The 17,530-nt window shown below is 41.0% G+C and overlaps 1 protein-coding gene across 6 annotated transcripts in view; it reads left to right on the top strand.

Annotated features, from left to right (window-relative positions):
• The window catches only part of LOC126292314 (pecanex-like protein 1), a 274,150-nt gene that overhangs the window by 62,601 nt on the left and 194,019 nt on the right, over nucleotides 1-17,530 (top strand). For 4 of the 6 annotated variants that reach the window (XM_049986247.1, XM_049986250.1, XM_049986249.1 and 1 more), the window contains 3 exons: nucleotides 2,641-2,987; nucleotides 10,001-10,325; nucleotides 17,296-17,517. In XM_049986247.1, coding sequence (XP_049842204.1) covers nucleotides 2,641-2,987; nucleotides 10,001-10,325; nucleotides 17,296-17,517 — 894 coding nt within the window. The remainder of the gene's footprint in view (nucleotides 1-2,640; nucleotides 2,988-10,000; nucleotides 10,326-17,295; nucleotides 17,518-17,530) is intronic. The other 2 variants (XM_049986251.1, XM_049986252.1) reach the window with 1 other exon arrangement.

The raw sequence follows: 17,530 nt of genomic DNA, 5'->3' as shown, positions 1-17,530 counted from the left end.
GCTTCTACTTCCCTTAAGGGAGTATGAGTGGCCTATCCCGTTAATGTTAAGTTTCGTAATATAGTGACTCATTTCCGTAAGAACTGCTTCATGCAATGTGTTGAAACTCTTGCAGGTTATTTATACATGCTTCATGTACTCATTGTCCTAGCTTGTTTGAAGTACATATTCCAGGAGTCAGAATAGAATTTTTCTATTTTATCTTTCTTGTTACATGTTTTACTTAATTTTTTTTGCATTTTATTGGTAATATACAGATGATGCCTACCATTCTACACATATAACAACAAAAATAATCAATTATTGATAATATAATATAAACGCATAGACAAAAAATCTACTCGCCAAGTGGCAGCAGGGGAAAACACACACACACACACACACACACACACACACACAAAGGATTTAACTTTTACAAACTTTTGGAGTCAGTGGCTCCTTCTTCTGTCAGCAGAATTGAGGGGGAAGGAAGAGGGTTGAAGGAAAAGAACTGGAGAGGTTAAGGGAAAGAGGTACAGTTCAGAAAAGTCGCCCAGAACCCCAAGTCAGGGTAGACTTTGCTCAGCTGTACCCCTTTCCCTAAACCTCTCCAGTCCTTTTCCTTCCCCTCTAACTCTTCTGCCAGGAGAAGGAGCCACTGACTCTGAAAACTTGTAAATGTGTGTGTGTGTGTGTGTGTGTGTGTGTGTGTGTGTGTGTGTGTGTGTGTGTGTTTTCCGCTGCCACTACTTGGTAAGTAGATTTTCTTTATCCGTCCATTTATATTATATTCTACATGTATAGTATCACATGGGTATTATAAATTATTTGGAAAAAATAAAAAGTTTGTCTTCTATAGTTTCTGAGTAAACAAGTCGTTTGTGTGAGAAAATTAATTTTTCACATGCAATCACAAATAAATTTAAATTGGAACTTGCATTGTAATAGAAACAACAGTTAAAATTTGGTGGAACTGTAGGCTTCCTTATCTTCTACATTGTCTGAATGCAGCCTCTTCAAAGATCTTTCCTTCTTTTACACGTTTTTGGCTTTTAGCTCAGCTTTGTCGATTTGCTACTTGTCCAGTTCCTTTCGTATGGCTCACTTATTCCAACCAGTCTTCACCCCAACTTTGAGAATTTGTTTACCAGTATTACCATCATTAAATTTGATGATAGTATCATATACAACAGAACTCGATATATGGAGCACTACACATTTTTAGGTACTCTTGTCCAAACTACATTATTGAGTGACTAATTCACATTTTGTGTTCCCTATCAGATATTTCTTCAATAGACATGGATTTACCAAATCTGAAGCTAGTAAACTCAGGTAAGGCTTCCTGTGGGTAAACTTAACTAAAGTTACAGCTGATTCAGCCTTTTTATATTTATATCACTCACCTGAATGAAAGTTGTGGATCGACCTGTCTTCTGTTGATATTTTATGGAAAAAAGTTGTTTACATAGTCTCTTTCATACCATGTAGGATATTTTTGTTGTTCCTTATTTCTTGACTGTAGTATTCGGATAGGTGATTGTTGGTATTGCTTAGCAGACAACACCTAATCGTCTTGCTGTCACACTGCGGTGTCTTCAACAGCTCCTATTTCCTCCATTATACCGGGAATGTCACATGCACAGCATAGACAAGAATCACAACTGCTATGCCAGTCCTAACAACTTGTGCAGCAAGGTTTCCACTAGCGTGTAAATCATGTCACAGTGTATCAGACCTTACAGTTTTTGAGATATTCAGTTTTAACTGAGCAATTGTTTATGAAATCGTAAAAATGGTACTACACAAATAATTAAATTAAGTATTCTTTTAGTCAAACACACCAAATTAACCAAAAAAAGTCCAAATAATGTTTCTGCAGAAAAAACAAACAAAAATTAAAGTTTCTCAACAAAATGGCCATTTATACTCCCCTTAAAACTAATTGTGTATAGTCATTCCACTGTAGCTCTTTTCGGATAGTTACTTCTAGGTAATTTACTATCATTATTGTTTCCATCGACTTTTCATCAATAGTGTAATCAAATAGTAGTGCATTCCTTCACCTATTTGTGCACATGTTACATTTATTTACGTTCAGGGTCAACTGCCTATCCCTGCACTGAATGTTGATCCTCTGCAGGTCTTCCCTTAATTTGATAGAATAACATCATCACTTATGAACAGTCTCACGGAGCTTCCAGTGTTATCCACTAGATAGTTTCTGTATAGTATAAACATATCACATATACTAAACGCACCTTTTCCGGTTGGTGAAAGTCGTTGACTTTGGGCTGCTATGAAATGTTTACACACACTGCCAACTTTATCTATGTGAAATGTTGTGCACTTTAGAAATAAGTAGCATAGTGAAAACATTGCTATGCATGGTGGTTGTGGTGGTGGTGGTGGTGGTGGTGGTGGTAGTGGTGGTAAAAGGATAACAACAATCATAATAATAATAATTGTGTAGTTAGTACTTGAGATACTCTTTAAATTGTGCATGTATCAGTTTAGTCCTGCTAAGACCAATACAGAACAATATATTGAGTTCTGTGTACTATGCTATGAAGTCCTGACCCCAGTCACCAAACAGGTCTGATAATTGGTAATATCATATTTTGTTCATTCGATGACAGTGCAGTACGTTATCGGTTTCAGGCTTGGTGTACTGGAAACAGCAGAATGCACGCCAGGTGAGGCGTATTCGTTCGGGTGTGCTGGAGCGATACAGCTCTGTGCCGGAGGGAGAGAGCGGGGGCAGCAGTGGAGGCTCCGGGGCAGTCGGGGGACGGGCGTCCCCGACTCCGATGCCGTCGGCCGAGGGCGTGGCGTCCGGGTCGTCGTCGAGCGGTCCTCACCGCTACGCTAGCTTCGGCAGTGAGATTGTCTACCCGATTGCCGAGCAGTCGGACGAACATGCAACGAGTCTCGGTGCAGACACGGATGAGAATGGAGGGGCCGGAGGATCGCGGTCTCCGCTGCTTGTGCGCCATGAGAGCTTCAGTGTAAGGATTTTCATCTGCATCTATAGCTATCCTTGCACAATAGGCAGTACTTCATGTTGCGTCATTTATAACGGAGTGTTTCCATTCCATTTACATGTAAATTACTGGAAGGATGGTTGCTTCAGTACCTTTCTGCACAGTGTAATTAGTCTTAATATTGTCTTCACAGCTCCTATGGGAGCAAATTGTAGGGGGTGAAGAACACACATCAAAAAATGTTTTGCATCACCCTGATTCCCAGAACTCCTGAAGATAGGTGTTGACTGTGGGTATTGTATCACAGACACAGTCCCGTTGAGTGTTCAGAGATGTCACTAAACCCACCCAAAGATGTAAATAACTTTGCATGAGCAGCACCTAACAGCTAATCAGTTCCAGTCATTCCACCAGGAAGGAGGTACGTGGCTAATGTTGTGTGTAGTTCAACCATGCCTAGACGGTCAATACCACAGTTAGATTGCGTCCGCATTGTTACTTTGTGCCAGGAAGGGCTCTCAACAAGGGAAATGTCCAGGTGTCTCTGAGTGAACCAAAGCGATGTTCGACTTGGGGGAGATAAAGAGAGACAGGAACTGTCGATGACATGCCTTGCTCAGCTCGCCCAAGGGCTACCACTGCAGTGGATGACCGCTACCTATGTATTATGGCTCGGAGGAATCCTGATAGCTATGCCACCTTGTTGAATAATGCTTTTTGTGCAGCCACAGGATGTCGTGTCACAACTCAAACTTTGTGTAATAGGCTGCATGATGCGCAACTTCAGTCCCGGCGTCCATGGTGAAGTCCATCTTTGCAACCAAGACGCTATGTAGTGTGGTACAGATTGATCCAGCAACATGCCGAATGGACCTCTCAGGATTGGCATCGTGTTCTCTTCACTGATGAGTGTCGCATATGCCTTCAACCAGACTATCGTCAGAAACTTGTTTGGAGGCAACCCAGTCAGGCTGAATGCCTTACTGTCCAGCAAGGGCAGGAAGGTGTAGAGTCCCTGCTGTTTTGGGGTGGCATTATATGGGGCCGACGTACGGTGCTGGTGGTCATGGAAGGTGCCGTAACGGCTGTGCGATACGTGATTGCCATCCTCCGACCGATAGTGCAACCGTATCGGCAGCATATTGGCGACGCATTCGTCTTCATGGATGACAATTCGCGCCCACATCGTGCACATCTTGTGAATGACTTTCTTCAGGATAACGAAATCGCTCGGCTAGAGTGGTCAGCATGATCTCCAGACATGAACACTATCGAACAAGTGTGGGATAGATTGAAAAGGGCAGTTTAGGGATGGCATGACCCATCAACCACTCTGAGGGATCTACGCCAAATCGCCGTTCAGGAGTGGGACAATCTGGACCAACAGTGTCTTGATGGACTTGTGGGTAGTATGCCATGACGAATACAGGTCTGCATCAGTGAAAGGACATGCTACTGGGTATTAGATGTACCGGTGTGTACAGCAATATGGACCACCACCACCTCAGAAGGTCTCGCTGTACGGTGGTACAACATGCAGTGCGTGGTTTTCACGAGCAATAAAAAGAATGGAAATGATGTTTACATTGATCTCTGTTCCAATTTTCTGTACAGGTTCTGGAAGTTTCGGAATCAAGGTGACGCGGAACTTTTTTTTTTATGTGTGTGTATTTCTAGATTCCTCATTTAATGTTCGTTCTTGGAACTTTGTTTATAAGTAAGCTTTAGTGGAATACTTTGTGTTTATCTTCAATTGTGTGCTATTTTTAGATCTCTGTGACTCTCTCCCATAGTTCAGACAAATTCTATATCTCCTGTTAGCCATATTTGGTAGGAATCTCTCTCACACGAGCAATATGTTAGTATAGGTTGCAGGTGTGGTTTCTAAGCAATCTCCTTTTTAGACTGGTCCAAGAATTGACTGATGCCAGTTGTGAGTCATTGATATTGTAGTCATAAAAAACTGTGTTTCTCTGTCTTAGGCAGTGAGCAGGTATACTTACCAGAAAATTTAAAGTGGGTTACCAATCTCTGCAGAGTTGAAATATTACCAAAATCTGACTTAATATTAGTGGCTCTCTCTTTTGATAGAACATCATCGCAGGCAATTGAATCACCTGCAAAAGATCTGAGGTTACTGTGAAGGTTTTCAAAAGAAAAGGCACAAAAGAACACCATTGGTATAATTGAAGTCTTTATTCAAAAGTAATCGCCATAGGCTTGAGCATAACTATCCCACTGTTTCACAAGTCAATGGATACACATGGAAGTAGCAGGGCGACATGTCTGAGCTGTACGAAACATGCTAGGTCCTCTGTGCTCAAGGTGCTCTCACTTGAACTTAGCCTTTACATTTTTTGTGTAACATTGGAGATGTGTGGATGTGCGTTAGTGTTATTGTGGAGCAGAATCACTCCCTCCGTGAGCTTCTGAGGCCGTTTCCTCGTGATAGACTTGGACAGGCTATGGAGTATCTCACTAAATTGTATACCTTAATGGTTTTCCGTGTTTGAGGAATTCAATGAGTATCAGACCTTGGATATTGAAAAAAGGTTTGAGCATCATCTTTCCTGCTGAGGGCACAGCTTTGAACTTCTTGGAATGATGTGATGACACTACATTCTCATCCCTAGATGTCTCACTATGTTATCCCAAAGTGACATATGCAAATTTCAACCAGTTTGGTTGTTAAGACTTTCGTACCTTATACTGATAGTGTCTGCCAGGTCATTAATTGACAATATGAACAGCAAGTGTCCCAACACAATTCCCTGAGGCACCAAAGTTACTTCTACATTTGTCAAGACACTCCCTCCAAGATAATGTGCTGCAATGTTCCTACCAAGAAATCATGATACCTCATACCTCATGTGATTGTATTTTTGATGATAAGTGTATATGTGTTACTGAGACAATTACTTTTTAAAAGTCAAGAAATACTGCATCCACTTGATCCATTGCTTTCAGGAAGTCATATGAGAAAAGCGCAAGCTAATATTCACATAATTAGTGTATTTGGAGGTCATTCTGTTTGAGATACCTCAATATGTTTGAGATCAGAATATGTCCTATGATTCTACTGAAAATGGATATCACAGATATTGGACAGTATTTTTGTGGATCACTTTTACTACATTTCTTGTAGATGGGTGTAACATTTGGTTTCTTCGGCTATTGAGCACAGTTTTTTGTTCGAGGGTCTACAGTACATACTGATTAAAAGAGGCACTAACATGGTCCAAAATTCTCTAGAGAATGTGACAACAATTTTATTAAGCTGTGGAGCTTCGTCCAGTTCTAACTATTTCAACTGTTTCTCAGTGTTACAGGCAGTCATCCCTGAAGTGGTGTAAGTATTCAAGTAGGGCAGCACTCCTGGGTCATCTTTTGTAAATGGGCATTTAACACCTTTGTTCAGCATTGCGACTTGTCAGGGAAAGGTGGGATATTAAGTTTACTGGAAAAATCATTGGGTTCTGTAAATGTGAAGTAAATGTTTAGAGTTTTTTTTTATTATTCACTTCGAGATTCTGCTTTGGAGACAATCATTTGTGGAATCATGTAACAAAGCAGGTCAGCAACTGGAAGCTGTTAATTCCATAAATTAGGAGTGATTTAAAATGGAATGATCATATAAAGTTGATCGTCGGTAAAGCAGATGCCAGACTGAGATTCATTGAAAGAATCCTAAGGAAATGCAATCCGAAAACAAAGGAAGTAGGTTACAGTACGCTTTTTCGCCCACTGCTTGAATACTGCTTAGCAATGTGGGATCCTTACCAGATAGGGTTGATAGAAGAGATAGAGAAGATCCAACAGAGAGCAGCGCGCTTCGTTACAGGATCATTTAGTAATCGCGAAAGCGTTACGGAGATGATAGATAAACTCCAGTGGACGACTCTGCAGAAGAGACGCTCAGTAGCTCGGTACGGGCTTTTGTTGAAGTTTCGAGAATATACCTTCCCCGACGAGTCAAGCAGTATATTGCTCCCTCCTACGTATATCTCGCAAAGAGACCATGAGGATAAAATCAGAGAGATTAGAGCCCACACAGAAGCATACCGACAGTCCTTCTTTCCACGAACAATACGAGACTGGAATAGAAAGAGAACCGATAGAGGTACTCAAGGTACCCTCCTCCACACACCGTCAGATGGCTTGCGGATTATGGATGTAGATGTAGATGTAGATGTAGATGTAGAAAGAGTCCAAAAGGGCTTTCAGTTGTTACAGTGTTTGTTGCTCCATCGTGGTTATCTCTTGTGTGCCTACTGACCTGGGGAATCTTCATTAGTGCTCTTGGCTTCATGGTTCCATGTCTGTTTCCCATTGCATGATTGAGTGTGTGACAAGAATATAACGTTCACGTGAGTATTTGTCACTTAACTGTGAATTCATCATTCGCACAAAAAATTGTGTTCTTTTTAAAATTTTATTAATAAAATAAATACAGATCTATATTTGACATGCATGTTTTCTTGGTAAGCATGAAATACTCAGACTTCTTTTCTACTGATTTTGTTGGAAAGTAGTACCTGACTGACTTTCTTGAAGTGTGATGCTTCAAGTGAACAATGACCGTAGTTTGAGGAGTGTCTGAAATATAATGTATCATTCCTATCAAAAGGGTAACAGTCGGCAGTGTTTTTCTGCACGGATTATCATATATTTGAAGAGGTTGTCATACAGTGATGCAGCATGGCACAATACAGAATCGCAATGGACGACAATAACAATTGAATTTCTGAGGTCAGCAAGATCTTGTAACTTGAAGAACTGTTGATAAACTAGTAAATTCTAGCTGAACTTGGACTAATTGCTGTGGCATGGAGGAAAGAAGAAACTGAGCAATGGAAACTAGCATTTTAAAATTTAGTCTAACTTACAACAAAAATTGGTTCAGGGAAATTTGTAATTTCGACCTGGAAATATCAGGTAAATCTTTTTGTGAAAGAAAGTTGCCACCCCCATTGATATATAGAGTGTTTCATTCTGCATAACTGCACTGGCACCTTTTACCTATAAGTGCTGTCTTGATGCAGCCCACCATGAATCCCTCTTCTGAGCCAACCTCTTCATTTTGGAGTAGTTCTTGCAACCAACTTCGTCCACTTCTAGTCGGGTACATTCTCACCCTTGTGTTCCTCTACAGCTTTTGCTCTGTACAGCTCCCTTTTGAACCATGAACATGAAAGTCCCTTCACATATCCTATCTTCCCAGCTCTTCTCGTCAACGTTCCTCTTCGCACTGATTCTGTGGAGAGCCTCCTAATTTCTTATCGTATACTGGTTAGTTAAAATTAAAGTGCAGATCCAGTGTGGGCTGTAATTATCATGCGGTTGGTATGCTACTAGGTTAATGTGGAACCAATTTACTCTGGAAAAGAATTATTTCCAGTTGTGGCCACCAGGTGCAGATCTGGTACTGTGAGCTTTATATACGACTGTGAAATCTGCACTCCCGTAATGTGAGTGAACGGTACGGCTACCGAGAAAAAAAGAATGTGCGCTGTTAGTGAAAATGTTTTATCCGAACGGCGGATATTACAGTGCCGTATTGAGAGTATCGGCAACTGAAATGTCTGAGGAGAAGCCCTGTGTCATTGAGTGGTTTAAAGAAGTTGATAATGAAATTCGAAAATGCAGGTAAGCTTGATGTGGAATCTGGAAGAGGAAGAGGCCTTCTCCTGCTGTTGCCGTAACTGACCATGCAGCACATGCCGCGGGTAGTGCTAGTGCACGCGCAGTACCGCGACAATTGTCCGTCCCGTGGTCATGAGTATGGAAAGTTTAGCAGTCTTATTTTACACAGCTACCTGTACGAGATGCAGATGGCGCGGCAACTGAAACCTCGTGATCCCCAGCAACGGTCTGAATTTGCTCTTCGGTTGCTGACACACATTGAAGTTGATGGCATCTGGCTGGACAGTATTCTGTGGAGTGACGAGGCACATTTTACAGTACACGGTGCAGTAAATACGCAAAATTTCTGAATTTGGGGTACTTTTAAACTACATGTTGTGTGCAAAGTGCAGTTGCGCTCACTGTATATGACTGTGTGGTGTGGATTGACAAGCACCTTTATTCTCGGTCCATTCTTCTTTGAAGACAATACATCCAGAGAGCCTGTACTGTGACATCTGCACATTATCGAGACATCCTTGTACGGCGTGTGGTTCCTACTTTGGAAGAGCGCAACTGTGCGGAGACCACGGTTTTTGTGTAAGGTGGGCAACACCCCATGTCACTCGTCCAATGAAAGGCCTGATTAATGCAACATCCCACAAATGTATTATATCCAGAGGTTTTCCAGATGCGTGGGCCGCAAGATCACCCGATCGGAACCCGTGTAACTTTTTGCTCTGGGGGTATCTAAAAGCATGCATTTACCAGTGACAAGTTTGGTTCCTACGTGATCTGAAGGCCAGCATAAAGGGACACACTGCTCAGATTCCACTGGAACTGCTGCGAGGAACAGTTGATTGTGTGTTTTTTACAGATGCAGCATTGCGTCGATGTCTCCGATGCTCGTATTGAACGTATTATAGAAGTGGCTATTAATAATAAAATAAACATTATGCCTTTCTCCCTTCTATGACTTTTTTCTGCCCATGTCCCATTTCTAGTTTACTACGTACGGAAACATATGTATCGGCCTTCTTGTGTTTGCAGCACCAAGTTTGCACTTGGAGGCCAAAATTGGAACAAATCTTTTCTAGCACAAGTCAGTTCTGCATTAACACTTTGGAATACCTACTAAATTTTGCTGCCGTACGATAATTACAGCCCACATTGGACCACTATAAGTAGCTACACTTTAATTATAACCACACAGTAAGTCTATCTAATTTTCGACATCCTTTAGCATCACTTATCGGATGCTTTGTTTCTCTTCCTTTTCTGTTTTCCTCGAATCGTATGAATGAAAAATAAATAAAAGTTGTTGAGTTGATCTTTTTTTATAGTGCTGATTTTAAATGTCTAATATATGCAGAGGTATTTTAATTAAATTAAACTGTCTTGCCCTCTGCCTGCAGAGTGTGACGGACCATAGTTCTCGGGCAGCAGGTACTAACAGTGCCGCAGACAGTGGCGTGTCCAGCAACCACCGAATACCGGGGCGCACGTTCCGCAAAAGGTTCGGAGCCTGTTCTTCGGCCGACGAGCTCCTGGACGGAGGAGACGACGAAGACGATTATGACGAAGATGAGGGCTTGCCGGGAGAATCGTGTGCCACGGACGAAGCCAGTGGGGATGAGGGCGACAACAACAGTGCTGCTGCTGACGGCAGCCCCGGCTACGTCAGCCCGTCACCTGCTGCTCGACGGAGGACCGAGTGTGCCAACTTCGCACTGATTGTCAGTGAGTATACTTGTCTTGTGTGGTGGTGTATGTTTTGAAGCTTTGTAGCAGTAGTGACTCCAGCCTACCATTTCTCTTATGAAGCTGTAAAGCTTAAAATATTTAAATGCCATGCCACTTTCACTACCTGAGCTCCATAGACAGTACAGTATTCACTAGAATGGAAATAATCACTATTTTATTTTGCACCTCATTGTATCACTTACCTGTACATTGAAGTTGGCTTGTTATTTATCTACCACCCTATGCTCAGTGAGTATAAAATAACTTTCAGATGTGACATCATTAAGGCACGAGAGACATTTAAAATGTGTTTTTCTGTCCTGATTAAGAGCTGATTTTGTTTCATGTGTTTGTTTTCGAGATAATTGAGTGTAAGAAATAGGCTTTTGAGGTAACAAAAATTTTGCGATGTTTCAAATTTTAGTTTAGGTAACTCAGTAGAGAGGTTTAGTTTGGCAAAGAGAACTTCCAGTTTTACATATCACAGTAATCTTTTGATGACTATTATACAAAACTTTCACTGTTTCTTCTTTAAGTATGTATTTTGGTTGGTATTTAATTGTGGTGTACAAGTGAGCTGAAGAACAAACTAAATAGAACACTTACAGAAAAAGCACTCGGATATTACAGTATTCAATTTAGGAGTAAAGGTGACAATTCACTGAATAGCAGATGCATTGAGTCATCAGCAGGCGTATAACTGGGACTAGAAAGCAGATTTACATGTAGGATAAATGTTGTATCTGTAAAATAGTGATAATAGTAAAATCTAGTAGTAAGAGGAGCTTCATATTGGTTTGTGGCATATGGTATGGTCAATTAGGTTCCACAGTAAATGAGATGAAATTTGAAAAAAGAAAAAGAAAAAAGCCAAATTGAACATTAGATAGTATACTGGTCTTTGTAAGGCATATTTTACATGATCTGGCAGCTGTCTAGAAGGAACAGTTTCGAAATAAGCTGCAGCGGTGATTACACATTTATATGGCCGCTGTTGTGTATGGCAGAGTATGGCATGGCACAGCACAGTTGGCTGTAGCTGCCCTCATTTCACTTCTTCACAGCCTTTTTGCACAGTTCTAGTAAAATGGAATGTCGAAAGATGCTGTCTTGAATTGTAGTTTATCACAATTAAAAAGGAGTGGATTAAACAGAATATGATTGATTCATTAATTCGATACATATGATTACTTTAAAAAGAAATGAACATGGGGTGTTTCGTGTATTATTTCGAGAGATCTCTTGTGACTACGAGAAATCCTTCTATTTAGTTTGAGTGAATAGTGGTGTATTGATAATAATACAAGGAATGTAATAACAGATTTATTCTTGACATAATGTGGATTGTAAATTGGCAGTTTCCTAAAATATAATGTTTGCAAATGTTATTACTATTTCATTTAATGTAAACACCTTGTCAAAAATGATACAGTAAAAAGTTTTCAGTACATTGAATAACTTGCTTAACATGAAATGGGGCAAGTGATATCCTAAAATGTGTTTAACAGAAAAAAAATTGTCAATTAAATTTCAAGATTTTAGTCAGTTTATAGAATCATAAGACCTAGTTCATTTTACTATGAGAGACAGCAGACCAACGACTGATGCTCACATTACTCCATTTCAAGTTCAGTGATGTACAAGGTACGCACTTTCTTGGCAGCAAGGAGTAAGCTGTGTGTTCTGTAAGCCACACTTCTTCACAAACTGCTACTGTACTGTCAATGATGCAAGAGCATCCTATCTTTTGTATGAGCATTCTCCTGTTGCCACTTAGTAGATTTTTTATCTATACAAGTACTGATATTGTTAATAGTTGCTTTGTCGTGAAAGTTTGGTACAAAGGTAGTATGAGACAGATTCATTAACAGAAAAGTGCTACTCATGATGTACTTGTCCAACCTTGTGAAAATGAATTTGGCTGCACGCTGACATGAATAAAACGTTCACCCAATATTGCATGCAGTGAATAATAGAGGGAAGACAATTTCTCCATGTCTTCAATAATCTGGATGTGTTAAACAAGTTTTCACCAAGATAAGGTAAACACGGTTTCACTACTTCCTGTCCAGTATTACAAATTTGATTCACTTATGGCCTTGGGTACACTGAAGAAGAATTTTCAGTTTTTGTTGCAGACTTCACTGTTATAGTATTTTTTCTATTGATATCTGCCAAACAATGTCTTCAGTATTGTAGATAAAATATTATGAACATCCACTTTACAGTAAAAAGTTTATGAGCTGATGGGTAAATTCATGTAGTTACACTTCAGTGTCTTCCATGAAGTCTTCGATGTCTGAAGTTATGTGTTTTCTGCTGGAATCACTCTTATCATCTGATTCTGAAGTGGTTTTAGTTTCTATATGTTTCCTTTTCTTTAGCATTTTGGTCATTTTTAAAGGTCTTTCAAGTTGGGATGACTATAGAGTGTCATCTTTGATGTACCATATTGCTTTGTGGCTCTGCAGTCATGCTACTTGTCATAATGTTAGGTGTTGCCTTTTGTGATAACTTCTTGGAATACATACTTTTCTTTGCTACTTTTCCTCTGCTATTTTCAGACCATTGTTGTTATATTATGCTCTGCAGAGACAGAGGTTACGTATGGCATAAGACTGTACTGTGGTATGCCCTTTGCCCAGAAAACACACACACACACACACACACACACACACACACACACACACACACACACCAACCTACGTACCTCCTCTCTCTCTCTCTCTCTCTCTCTCTCTCTCTCTCTCTCTCTCTCTCTCTAACTCAGTAAGGAGCAGTTACCACTGAGATGATACGATATGCGATACAACAATGCGACACAGAAGCAACCTGGATTGGTAGAGTGAATAGAAACATAGTTGAAGTGACTTAACTGGTTCTTACTCCGACGACTGTGAGAAAATACCGACACAATTCTGTCATGTCACCTCGGGCAATACCGAATGCTGACTGCTAGAAGCAACTGCTGCCTAAAGAACAAAGTGTTTTATCAAGATGAAGCAATTCTACATCAACCTCTGCTGGTAGGTTCTCAGTAAAACTTTCAATTTTCATGTAATTAATTGAAAACCACTGTTTAGCCATTTGTGCTTGTTCCCGTCTGTGCAGTTTTCCTCATTTGACCACAGCTTGAAAGTCAGCTGGTTTTCTTTTTGCTATTCAATAAAACACAGCAAATATTTTGAAAAGTCTGCAGTAAAAAATGTAGTTGCTTGCTAGCTTATGTTTGGTGCATTTTAGGTTATACTAAATGTTGCATACTAAATGTAGCTAATATATCAAAGTTGTTTTTAATACTAGGAGGACTGTCTCTCTTTCCAGTATAGAGTAAATACATGACATATTTGGAAGTTCTCCGTGACCAGGCTGACAGCAGTGTTCCACATGTGAGGCTCTTGCAGCCTTCTGTGTCCAGTTACTTCTTGTATCCCTCCTGTGGGAACACAAATGTCACACAGATAACTGTCGTGTCACGCGATGTTTATTGCAGTGTTTTGTGTCGCATACCGTATCGCGTCAGTGAGAACTGCAGCTAACAAATTATTGTGGGATGCTCGCTATGAATCTAGTGGAACGAAAATATTTCAAAGGACATTAATTTTATCTACTACATTTCAGAAGGAACGACAAATAATGTTGCAAATAAACTCGCTGTGCAGTATATTAGTCGCCCCCATAAAAAGGGTACACTGTTCCCTTTGAAGCACCATAGATACAGCAGAACAGGTATGAGGTCATCGTGTCACTCTGCACTGCTGACTTTAGTCACGGCGCTGAAGTGCTGTGCACATGCAAGTTGGTCGTACAGAGCCGGCGCAGTAAGTTTTGTCAACTTGGAGATGTGACAGATTGGCTGAAAAGAGTTTGTTTTTGGATGAGCTGATGTACACACTTGGATGAAGTTACTTGATTTGTTGGTGTATCAACATAGACTGTCTGATGTATCTACAAGGATTAGTGACCTACTGGCAGCCGTGTAACATAGGATTAGAACACTGGTTGTAAGAAGATCCTGACTGTCTGCTGTCAGTGAATGCAGGTCATTCTCAACCAGTTTTCGAGTGTACTTTGTGAAAGCAACTGCATGCAATGGACGTATGGAGTGGGTTGCTTCGCAAAAGGCCATTACTCTCAGCGGCATGTAAATATGTGTTCCTCCAGTGGGCCAAACAACACAGAAACTGGACAGTACCTGACTGGAGGCCTAGAATGTGGTTCAGCAAGTAGACAGTTGCCTCTTTTAAGTAACGCAAGGTGCCAAGTGTAGCTATGGCCCAATGAGCTGTGTAACTTAGAGTCTTTGAAGGTTGTATTTCAGGCCAGCAGTGGTTCAGTGATGTTTTATGGGTGTTTTTTGTATTTTCAATTGGACCCATTCACTAAGGTTATTATGAACATGAACCAGGATTTTTATTTCAACATTTTTGGTGACAAAGTGTTGCCCTTCATTTTTGCATCTGCACGGTGTGTATGCTGTGGACATAGCCATCTTCCCAAGATGTCAGCAGCTGTTCCCTGTTGGATGAGTAGTCCATTGCACCTCAATTGGCCTGCCAAGTCACCTGATTGTAATCGCGTGGGAAATGGCTGGGACTATTTGGAGCAACGGGTGAAATACAGGTGTCCTTACCATCTGCGGGGTCCAGTCGTGAACAAGTGGTTTTAATTAAATGTGGCTTTCTTCCAGAAACTTGTGGACTCTTCTTCCTTGCTGTATTGATATTATTATAAAGGTTAATGGCTGTGTTACACTGTATTAGTTTGACATCTCCTAGGAGTAAGTAATTTTTTTTATCGAGTGTGCTTAAAATAATCGTAATATTGTAGCAGATTCCTGCAGAATTTCAATAACAGGTGTTCTCACTCTTTAAATGAATGCTTTCACTATGTAGTCATATACAGGGTGTCCCATGGAGGAATAGTCATCATTCAGGGATATGGCAGGAACGATCATTTGGAGCAAAAAACTTCATTTGGACATATGCCCTATTTGAAATGGTCCAGAGATAGAACATGTTTCATGTACATTGTTATTTATTCTCTGTATTATTCAACTCATTGTCAGCTTTACACATGTACAACAGTTAGTAGACATTACAACATGCATGTTACAAAGTATTAATTGAAAAATATGTGCTTTCAACACATTTAGCATTATGGTACATGACAAGTTACAGCTATTGTACAGTTAAAAATAAACGTTTGAATATGCCATCACCTAACTGAATGCATTTGTGCTCACATGGAAGAACGTTATTGCTTAAATGAGTGCTTCTGCACATTCCCTAATGAGGGCAGCTGCATTTGTGATGCGACCAAGCAGTTAATCTCAGTTATTCACCTTCTGTTTGTACCCTTCTGGCTTCATCCAACCCCATAAACAAAATCTAATGGCTTAAGGTCTGGGAATCTTGGTGAGCAGTTAATTGTAATACTGTGGCAAGCCCACCGATTAGGGTAAGTATGGTTGAGATGTTTGCTCAGATTTCTGGGTCAAATGTGAAGGGGCTCTGTCATGCTGGTAGTACATTGCAATCCATGTGGCCAAAGGAATGTCCTTTTCCAAAAAATGCTAATAATTCCGTCCCATTATTCGCTCTTCGAAAATGACTGGACCTATCAACATGTTACCAATCGTGTGTTCTGTCTCAGAAACTATTCAGAGTAGCCCATATGAAGTTTTTTGCTTCAAATGAGCTTTCTTGTCATATCCCTGAATAGTGACCATTCTTCCGGGGAAAACCTTCAGATAGCAGCCCTGTATTAGTGGACAGAATGACTATTATCACTTTTCTCAGCAGTGGGCAGTAGTGTACTGTTGACAGCCAAAGAGTATCATATCAAGTAAACACTTTACCCCAAATTTACATTTGTCACGCTTCATCACATTGTATTAACTTTTCCTTGGACACATCAATCAATCAATTTTCCTTTAGAATTCAACGCATGTAATTTTCCCGAGTTTTGCCCCACAAATCAGTCTGTTCTTCCATTAAAGATATTAACTGTTCAGTGTCAAGATACTAAGATATGTGCACACATATGGCAAGAAATTACAGTACAGAAAGTAATGAATCAACTGACCTACAAACTGTGGTTGTCCTAAAGACTGCTGTGCCATGCCTGAAAGAAGTTAAGTTGACAATGTTTACAAAGTCCCCACTTTAATGCAGACACTTTAATGTGGCAGTTTGGGGGGGGGGGGGGGGTTGAATTTTGGTTGCTTAAGATACTGGCAGGAGTCACGCCTGAGCTACCGTGTTGAAGACACTGTCAGCTTCAGCAAGCAATTGGACGGTAGCTGTTATCAAAAGCGAAGTGTGCTTCAGTTTGCAATGTGTCGTGCATTGCTCATTGTTTTCTTTTTCTGCTTTGAAATTAGCTATGAGACTAATCTGGTCCATCAAGGGTTTGAAAATGAGTCCCACGACACCAGAAAGGATTGACAATCATTGTGACTGTACATCAGTTTCACTTTCGCAGAAGTAGAAATGTCGCCTGCCAGCTCTGTGATAATGAGACGGACACATTCCCCAAACCTCTCCCCTCCACACAGCTTTCCGGGTTCTCGTCCGTTTACATTCACCGACGGCTGCCACGTCGAAATGTCTGCATTATACTTTCCGCGGCATAGTGCAAATGGCACGGCAGCTGTCAAATGCGTTGGATTACCCATTAGTTCTACAGCTGCCGCATGCCGTTCGGATAGCACAGTCCCGTCACGGGCCGATACGTAAGCCAGGATAGGCTTTCCACACCACAGGTGTGTCGAGTTGCCATTTAGACAGCTGCTGGATTGATGTGTGTTGATTCTAATTGTGTCAAAATATTTTTGTAGTTTTCTGGAATAGATTAGAAATGTAGTTTTATCATTGGGGTGCCTCATTATTATGAAAAACTTAGTTTTTGCCTGTGGATTCTGATCTGAATTCCACACTAGTGTAGGGGTGGATTTCCCCCACAGGTGAAACTGTGTGCTGCCGGTGCAACCGCCAGGAGTGCATTAGTTGTACAGTGGCTCCTCCGCCCTGTGGCGTTTCTAAGGCTCCGTCCGATGCGGCCACGACCACCACTCGCGATGCCTCTTCCAGCCTCGTGGGGCTCGATTGGTTGTTTGATCACACCGACAGTGACACCGCCGGGCAAACGTCGCCACTGCCGGCATCTGCAGCCTCCGTCGGTAATGGTGGGTCAGACAG

This window comes from Schistocerca gregaria, chromosome 9, assembly GCF_023897955.1.
Source record: "Schistocerca gregaria isolate iqSchGreg1 chromosome 9, iqSchGreg1.2, whole genome shotgun sequence".
Lineage (NCBI taxonomy): Eukaryota > Metazoa > Arthropoda > Insecta > Orthoptera > Acrididae > Schistocerca > Schistocerca gregaria.
This window is presented reverse-complemented; position numbering and strand designations above follow the sequence as displayed.